Below are 9,012 nucleotides of genomic sequence, written 5' to 3' on the forward strand. Positions count from 1 at the left end.
GGGTTTATTGTAATTTTCAGTGTTTGATGATTTAAAATTGAGCCGTTTCTTTTCTTTCTCCTTTTTAAATGCCTGGAATTTTATGGAGTGATTTTTGACTGATGAGTTTTCAGATATATTTTTGGCAAATGCGTTTGCAATTTCAGATTTGGAAGAAAAAAAAAAGTTTTTGTTGATAAGGTGAGAGGATGGTGATGTTTTCTTTTTCCCACTTATTTTTCTGATCCTATCCCATACTTTTTTAGACGATGTATTTGATGATATTTTAGACACGTATTCTCTCCAGCTGTTCTTTTTGTCAGTTTTGATTGATCGCCGAGCCTTTGCCCTCCAGATTTTAAAACTACTGTAGTTTGCAACGGTAGGAGAAGCCAAGTACCGTCGCAGCGCTGTGTTACGACCAGATCTATTTAAAAAAAGATTCTTCTGATAAAAGGAACTGTGTAGGTTTTGGAGCGGATTTTTGTATGGTCTTTTCGGAAATAGAAGTTAGTTTTTCGGTAAAAGTTTTAATTGGGTCGTCGAGGTTTTGGAAATGTTCCTCGATCAGCTCATCATTGCACAGGTTTTGAAATTGATCCCAGTCTGCTTTGTGTATATTCCATCGAGGAAGAGGTTCCTCGAGGGGTGACCCTATATTTTTAAGAAAGATGGGAAAGTGATCACTTCCACATAGATCATCAGTGACCTTCCAGTCATAATCAAGTAAAATTGAAGGGTGACATAAAGACAGGTCAATGTGGGTAAGCGAACCAGAGGCAGGGTGTAGGTATGTAGGTGTGTTGTTATTAAACAGACACAGGTTGTTCTTATTTATGAACTCTTCGATACGTCTCCCTCTTTCGTCTGTGTTTGGGGAGCCCCACAGGCTGTTATGGCCATTAAAGTCACCCAAGATGACAAAAGGTGTTGGGAGCTGGGACACGATGTTGTTCAGTTGGTCGCAGTTTAAGCTTTCGCTCGATGGAAGATAAATAGAACAGACGGTAATTTGTCTGTGTAAAGTTGCGCTAACGGCAACAGCTTGTAGAGTCGTGTTCAAATGTAATTGTCTGTGAGGGATGTTTTTATTTATAGCAACAGCTGCACCACCCGATGCCCTGCCGCCAGCTGTTGGAATATTACAGTAGAGTGAGAAGTGTCTCAAGTTCATCGAGTCTTTAAGCATAATTTCTTGCAAGCAGAAGATGGCTGGGTTGTGTTTTTTAGATAAATACTGAAATTCTTCTATGTTTGCCTTTAATCCGCGTATGTTTCATTGTATTATAATATTGTTCATTTATGTTTTTGCGTGTTTGTTTTGTTTTCGTCCTGGAGTCGAGGAATGGAGTGGTGTAGCTTCCGCTTCGTCTTCAAGACCAATCAGGATATTGAATCTGTTGGTCGGGTCGTCCGATCCTTTGCCATATGTGACATTAAGATCGGATTCGACCGGCATTCTTGATATCCTTAATTTTTTTCTGGGTTGCTTGTCAATGTCGCTCACTCTCTGTGCCTAGTGCGAGGCACAGAGAGTGAGCGACATCGTTGTGATGAGGAGTGTTTTCTTGGTGAAGGAGGTGTACGGTGAGGTTTGTTTTGATTGGATGTCGAGTTGGTTGGAAGTGGTGGCTGTTTGTTTTCTGGCTGTTTCATTGGAGGTTTTGATGGTTTTTGACGAAAGCGTGACGGGTTCCCAACTAGGACCTTGCAAGTCTTAGAGCTAGCAAAGTCTGGGACCTGTGAGCCAAATGCAGGCCTGTCCTCCGAAGCCTGGACAGATGCATCCTTGACTGTGACACTGTCAACCGGTTTCTTTGCTCGTGTTACCTGTGCATAAGAGGGCCCGGTAGTGTCTCCACTCTCAACTATCCTCCTGGCCTCGGGGAAGGAGACACTACGAGTGTATTTGACCCGCAGGATCTCTCTCTCCCGACCCCAGGTAGGACAGTCTCGAGAGGAGGCAGCGTGCTTCCCCTCGCAGTTGACACAGCGCCGGCCGGCAATGTCACAGTCATTTTCGTCAGTGTGACCCTCGCGGCCACAAAACTGGCAGACCGTCGCCCGTCTACATCTTTTCTCATGATGGCCGTACTTCTGGCAGTTACGGCATCTCAATGGATTTGGGATGTAGACAGTGACGGTGTACCGTTGGTAGCCAATGGTGACAGTTTGTGGGAGTGCTGGTGTGGAAAAGGTAATGATGAATGTATGTGTATTGACAATGGATCCTTGTTTCCTTGATGTGATCCGTCTCACCTCAGTGACCGGGACGCTCTCCTCTTGGAAATAGGCCAGTATGTCGGCGTCGGTGTCATTGCGCAGGGCTGGGCACCTGATTACCCCCTTGCTGCAATTTAGTGACGAGTGTGGCTTCACACTGACACCGATGCCGCCAAAACTGGTCGTTCCCAGTAGGTTCACCGCCTGTTGCTGACGTTAAACCTCTATGAGGAGATCGCCCGATCCCAGTGGCTTGACAGATTTAATATCGCCAGCGATGCATTGGACGCCCTTCCTTAACAAGAGAGGGGACAAGGATGCTGTGGTTTTGTCAATCTGTGTGGAGGACATCGCCAGGAACTGAGGGAAAGTTTGTTTTGGTTTTGTTTGGGAGTTTGGTTTGGTTTGGGTAGTTGTTTGATGATTAGGTTTGGTTTTATTTGTTTGATTGGTGGTTTGTTTGGATTCAGTGGGTGATTGAACTGCAGAATTTTCAGAGTTTTTTTTTCATGTAGATATTAATTTTGTTCACTAATTGTGGCCCCACCCACCCCGGAGTCCAACAAGGGGACACTTCTATGGCGTAGATAACCAGCGTCGAGTGTCAGGGATGCACAAAATAGCATACTCGTAAGTTAAAGTAACTCGAGATTGACCCTGAGCCACCGCCTTCTTAGATAAAGATCTAAGGGCTCGGCATGACCAGCCGATTTGTAATACAGGGCCCATACCACCCCTCGTCTATCCAGTGTCCGAAGCCGAAGTGGTGTGTTGCAAGAGCTGGTTCATGATCCCCCCACATAAAAGGTTCGTAAGTGACGCCAGCTCTAGCTCAACCAGCAGGACCATCATTCCCCAGAATACGAGCCGCAACCAACGGCAAACAGGTTGGCTCAACTTGGAGCTGCTGTGAAAGCCTTTAGCTACGCTGATACCCAGTGTACACTACCATACCCCCGTAATGAACTGTGCACAAAGGGTACCAATGTACCCAGTCTCGGGACGTGGATCCAGCTTTCTTGGAGACCATTTAGATCTGAAAATATTCCAATTGTAATTAGTTATGAGAACTGAATGTAGATGTCTATGGTATGAGTCTTTATTATTAATACTATAACCAACTGCAGTTAATATTATTCCAAAAATTCCAGATTCTGTATATTCTTTGTGAGGGAAGAGTGCAGTAAACATCACGAATGTCGGAATGACCACTACGACTAACAGATACGATAGTTTTGTTAGCTTTATAAGATAAACGATCGGATTTCAGCATACTATCACTGACCCATGATACATGTTTTTTATGAAACATTACCCAGTGGGCACACAACGTCTGGAGAACGTTGCAGTTACGTCAGGATGCAACGTTGCATTTAAGTTGTAGTAATGTTGCAAATGAAAGTTTGGGGAACGTTTTCATACAACGTTCCCACAACGTTACTGAGTTACGATGTGGCAACGTTTTATTTACGTTGTATAGACGTTGTCACAACGTCGTATTATTTTATTTTCTACTATTGTTACATATTATGTACAACAAAAACTCAAGTTTTTTTAAACATTATTTTAATGTCTTTATTTCCATGTGTCCATGTGCTTGCACTCCTCCCATCACTCATATCTCTGATGTCTCCGATTACCTCGGTGCATCCACTTATCACCATTTAATCTGTAAATAGAAAAACAATCAAAACAATTATTATTGATATACCGTAAACTTTTCGGCAATATATCATAACGTGCTCGGTTAACAAATATGCGTGAAACTAAACTTATGCCCGGTGATACCAAAAACGTACATCCGTTGTACGTACGTACGTGAAGATAAATCATAACATGACCGATCTGTTTGTAAATAAACACAAGTCAAAATCAAACGCAGTGTAATAAAAAAATACGAATCATATAGAACTTACCTTGAATTACTGATCTGTATTCGGGAAGAAAGCTGATTACATATGTTATTTTGAAAGCAAATACATAATCCAGTATAGCAAGTCAACAGTCCGATTGAAATGTGTGCGTGTACGTCCCACGTGTGTTTGCAGAACAAAGAACCGGAAGTTAAAATTACCGCGCAAATATCAATACTCTTTTTTCTGCTCTCTATCTATTTCTTTTCCCCGAAAAAAAATTGCAACGGTTTCAACCAAAACATGATATTTTCACGCAGTTAAAACTGAAATTAAAGTCGTTTAAAAAAATGTTTTTGAAATGAATGTGAATGTTTGTATTGCCCCCTGGCGGATATATATTGCAACATAAAGGGAGGTAACACCGATTTGTTATCGTAACCTTGTAAGTTCGTTTGATCACATTTATTTGTACAAAAGGAGGTCTTACAGCAAAATTGGATCAGGAAAGGATCAATGATCGATATTATATCATTAGGACACATTATAGGCGACGTAGGTTGCTTTTAAACTAATCTAAACATATTCATTATTGACAAATAAAATTTCGAACAAATTAGATAATTAAATTTATCTTTATCATGAAATTTGATGTTTTCGTTCGGTATGTCTTTGGCATTTGTGTAAACTTGCAAGCCGTTTAAAATTAACAACAAATACACAAAGTTTGCATTAAAACCTTGTTACAACGTTTTTATAACGTCAAAAGCTAACGTTGCACGAACGTTTGACATAAAACGTTCTCACAACGTTGTAGGAAAGTCCCGGACGTTGTGACCTGAATAGGACGTTTTCCGGACGTTCTCCGGACGTTCTCCGAACGTTTTGTGTCCACTGGGTAGCTGCGATAACGTAGATCTGGACGACAATATGTCTGTCTCAGGGCAGTGTAGGAAGGGTATGACTTCGTTCTAATGATGCAGTCTGATCAGGCTCTGAATCATTAACGTTAATCGTAAACAAAGTTTAGTCCTACGTAATTAAAGAAAAAATAAGGTAAACATGTGAACAAACAGATTAACAACTTGTAAGCACCTTGCCTTTAATTCGTGTTGATATATACTCTAGTGACAAACATCACACACATACAGAGTTTCGGATGAAGCCCGTATCCAAAAGGCGCTCCCATTTTGACCGATTGATCATGTGATCAGACGTGAACAGACGGATCACGTGATCGTTGATTTAATTACATATTTTGATACAAAAATATGAAATATGACATCTAAAGAGACAATTAAATCTTTTGTAAGTTATTGATTTCTGATTTCGACTTTTCAACACACACAACAAAAATGAGAAATGGATACGAAACTACAAGTAAAGCTAGGATAGATGTTTACATGGAAAATAGCGGTAAAGTTGCTACATCATTTTAGTAAGTGATTGAAACAACTGAACAAAATAACTGTTTTGTCGAGTTTTTTACGTCATATTTTAATGTTTGTGTTCTTGCAAATACCGGTATTTTGTGAAACGAATGTCGGTACGGTTCTTGTACCGAGTATACCGGTTGCCAACCCCTCTCGTACTTGGAACTCTGCGATACATTTTTGATAACAGGCTACCACCAGACGTCTCAAATATATACATTTTTCGTGTAATAGCACTTTATTTGAAGTCTTGAAATTTTTCATAAATGCATATATAGTTTAACTACATCATATATGAACCAAAAGAAACTGAAAAAAAAAACCAAAAAAAAAACTGAATGGTAATATAATGAAAGCGAGAGGTTTTGGCGTCACATCTCGTAGGTGATTGTAACATGGCAGGCGTAAACGTCCCTATAAAAATATAAACACATTATGTGGCGGTTGAAATATTATCTCTTCAATATCAATCTATCTTTATCTATTTATTTTCTCATTCATGCAGGTCGTTGGTTTTTACTTACAATCAGATACGCGTAAAATATTCGACCGTCTGTCACCTGGGTACTAGCTGGCCTACTAACTCAGTAACTGACCAGAGTACTTGTGTGCCTGCTATGTGTAGATGTAATGTTTTTGTTATAATAAATAGGCTCTGGTGGCATTCAAAGTCGATGTAAAATGAAATATATTTCTTTTGGGGGATTTTATGAGAATTATAATAAACAATTACAACATTCAAAATCTACTATCGAGATAAATCGGTTGTGTATTGTGTCGGTATGTACCCGAGTTGTCTCCCATGATTATAGAGATAGCCGCTTGAGGTACCAAACGATTGGTTCCGCAATGAAATCCTATAGCTGATGATATAATGTGAGGCACGCCTCCCATAAAAATAATGATATTGCTTATTGTTATTTTACTCTATTATAATTATGTATTATGCAAATAAATCATGGTCTGAAGTTCACCCAAACCAATTTGTATGTTATTTATATTTAGTATATTGTAATATGTTTTCTATATCTTAAGCCAGCATTTCTACGAGAAAATTGGATTAAGGTTTATGTTTAACGAAGGCCGACCTCGACTGCGCATTCGATTTCTAGCATGTTCAAGTGCACCTAAAAATTAAGTAAAAGATAATTACTATTTGTTATATACATAAAGATTGGATGTTTATCTCTCGAACCAAATATTGCCTGGTAAAATTGGTTATAATATGTAAACAGGACTGGACCATATTTTAGTTTCCTGGCCAAAGGAAAAATATATGTGTATGATTCCCCATTGTACCATATATATAAAGCTTCATATAAGCAATTTGACCTAAGACTTGGGGTAATAATATTAAATATAATCAAATATGATTATCTTTAAACTGAATGAAGAGTTTTTGAAAAGCCCTCTGAATTCTATAGTTTCTGATAATATACCATTTAAATCGGGTCATCTTATCTAAGTCAAGTAGTTTTTTCTTGCAGAAATATCCGTTTCAAATGTTTATGTAACAATCCCAATATACAATATCAAAACATTTGTGGAGGGGTTCATCACTGATTACAAACCGTTTGCTTGCTTGCTATATGTAAGAAGCATATATCTCATTAGGCTTAAAAAATGAAATAATTTTAATTGGAAATGGAGCCCATTAACGGCCCCAAAAAGCTCCGGGAAACGACGATTGTTTGGTTTGGTTTATTTTGTTTAACGTCCTATTAACAGCTAAGGTCATTTAAGGACGGCCTCCCGTGCGTGCGACATGCATGCGTGTGGTGAGTGCGTATGTGTGTTTTGGGAGGCTGCGGTATGTTCGTGTTAAGTCTCCTTGTGATAGGCCGGAACTTTTGCCGATTTATAGTGCTACCTCCCTGAAGCATACTTCCGAAGACACCCAGCAGCACACCCCACCCGGTCACATTATACTGACAACGGGCGAACCAGTCGTCCCACTCCAAATATGCTGAGCGCTAAGCAGGAGTAGCAACTACCATTTTTAAAGACTCTGGTATGTCTCGGCTAGGGGACAGAACACAAAGCCTTCCTCACAGGGGCGAACGCTCAACTAAAGGCAAAAAGTGAGGAATTGTCAAGGGAGACATTAGGAAGAAGAAAGTTGTTCAGAAAGAAGAGAAAAAGATTAGATCCCAAATTTAGACGCCTCTTACGATCATGCAATGGGGGCAGCAGGTACAATTCTTTCGCCCTACCTGCAGGCAGAACTCTAATTTGCCCATGAACTGCAAATATTCTTTGTAAAGAATGTGTATTTCTTCAAATCACCACATGGAAAATTTATTTGAAACGTACCGTCTAAGTCGTGGTGTCCGCAGAAGATGCTACTGCGTGCGAGGAGATTGTCCTTTCAACTAGATGAAGCAATTCGTCCAACGACTGTTGTATGTTGGCCGCATGGTTTCCCGACAAAAATGATGAGATACGCCCAAAAAATTGCTAAGAGTGACCTCGACCTCGGGTTATTTGCTTGGGACATAAAACATCGTATTGACACAAGGGATGCTACGCCAGTCCGGCAGAGAATGAGGAGGACTCCGTTAGTGTTCGAGGAAGAGGAGGAACACCTCAGACAAATGTTGCAGAGGGTGGTTATCCAACCCAGTTCCTCTGAGTGGGCAGCGCCACCAGTCTTAGTCAGGAAGAAGGATGGCAACTTGCGGTACTGTATTGACTACAGAGCGCTTAATAAGGTGACTGTGAAAGACGCCTTTCCTCTTCCGAAAATCGAGAGCTGTTTGGATGCGCTTGAATGTAATCGGTTTATGAGTACTTTGGACATGGCTGCCGGGTATTGGCAAGTTGAAGTCGACGAACGGGATAGACCTAAGACTGCCTTCGTTACTAAGTATGGGTTATTTGAACACCGTCGATTACCGTTCGGTTTATGTAATAGCCCTGCTACATTCAGTCGCGTTGTCCAACTTGTTCTGTGTGGCCTTAGTTGGAAAGAATACCTAGCGTACCTGGACGACATTATAGTTCTTGGTGCGACCTTTCATTTTCATCTGAGTAACCTAACGGAGTTTTTTTCGCGACTACTGCATTACAACCTGAAACTTAAACCGAGGAAATGTCATCTGTTCCGAAGTGAAGTATTGAGGGAGTATCCCTTAATCCCAGCAACCTCAAAACATTAGAGGAGTGGTCTGTGCCAACTAACAAGAAGGAGGTTGAATCTTTCCTTGGCTTCACAAACTACCACAGGGAATATGTGCAGAACTTTGCAGGCATTGCTGTCCCGTTACATGAACTGACGGGAGGGAGTAAGTAAGTCTGGACTACGGAACACCAGGTTGCTTTCAACGAGCTTAAGTCAGTTATGTTAGTTTCCATATCTACTTCGCAACCCTTGGAGATAGTATGCATGGACTACCTGACACTGGAGCCTTCGAAAGGAAACATACAGAACATCTTAGTGATCACTGATCATTTTACACGGTATGCTGTAGCCATTCCTACCAAGAACCAGACGTCTAAGACGACAGCTGATGCGTTGTTGAATA

At 40.6% G+C, this 9,012-nt stretch overlaps 1 protein-coding gene across 1 annotated transcript; it reads right to left on the reverse strand.

Moving 5' to 3' along the window:
• Positions 1–1,482: 1,482 nt before the first annotated feature.
• LOC117328351 lies at positions 1,483–7,728 on the reverse strand. Its single transcript, XM_033885877.1, has 5 exons — positions 7,702–7,728; positions 4,119–4,150; positions 3,843–3,871; positions 3,157–3,238; positions 1,483–2,329 (listed from the first exon to the last, which is right to left on the reverse strand). The coding sequence occupies exons 1-5, from the start codon at positions 7,726–7,728 to the stop codon at positions 1,483–1,485; spliced, it is 1,017 nt and encodes a 338-aa protein (XP_033741768.1).
• Between the last annotated feature and the right edge of the window lie 1,284 nt (positions 7,729–9,012).

This window comes from Pecten maximus, chromosome 5 (assembly GCF_902652985.1).
Source record: "Pecten maximus chromosome 5, xPecMax1.1, whole genome shotgun sequence".
NCBI classification, from domain to species: Eukaryota; Metazoa; Mollusca; class Bivalvia; order Pectinida; family Pectinidae; genus Pecten; species Pecten maximus.

Excerpts from the sequence above, each read along its gene's own strand:
- LOC117328351 (XM_033885877.1), bottom strand. The coding sequence starts at position 7,728 with ATGGGCAAATTAGAGTTCTGCCTGCAG. Across the intron at positions 3,239-3,842 it reads TGATAAGTGGATGCACCGAG|ATCTAAATGGTCTCCAAGAA; the intron begins GTAATCGGAGAC and ends GAATATTTTCAG. Across the intron at positions 2,330-3,156 it reads GTGCACAGTTCATTACGGGG|CAAGGGGGTAATCAGGTGCC; the intron begins GTATGGTAGTGT and ends ACTAAATTGCAG.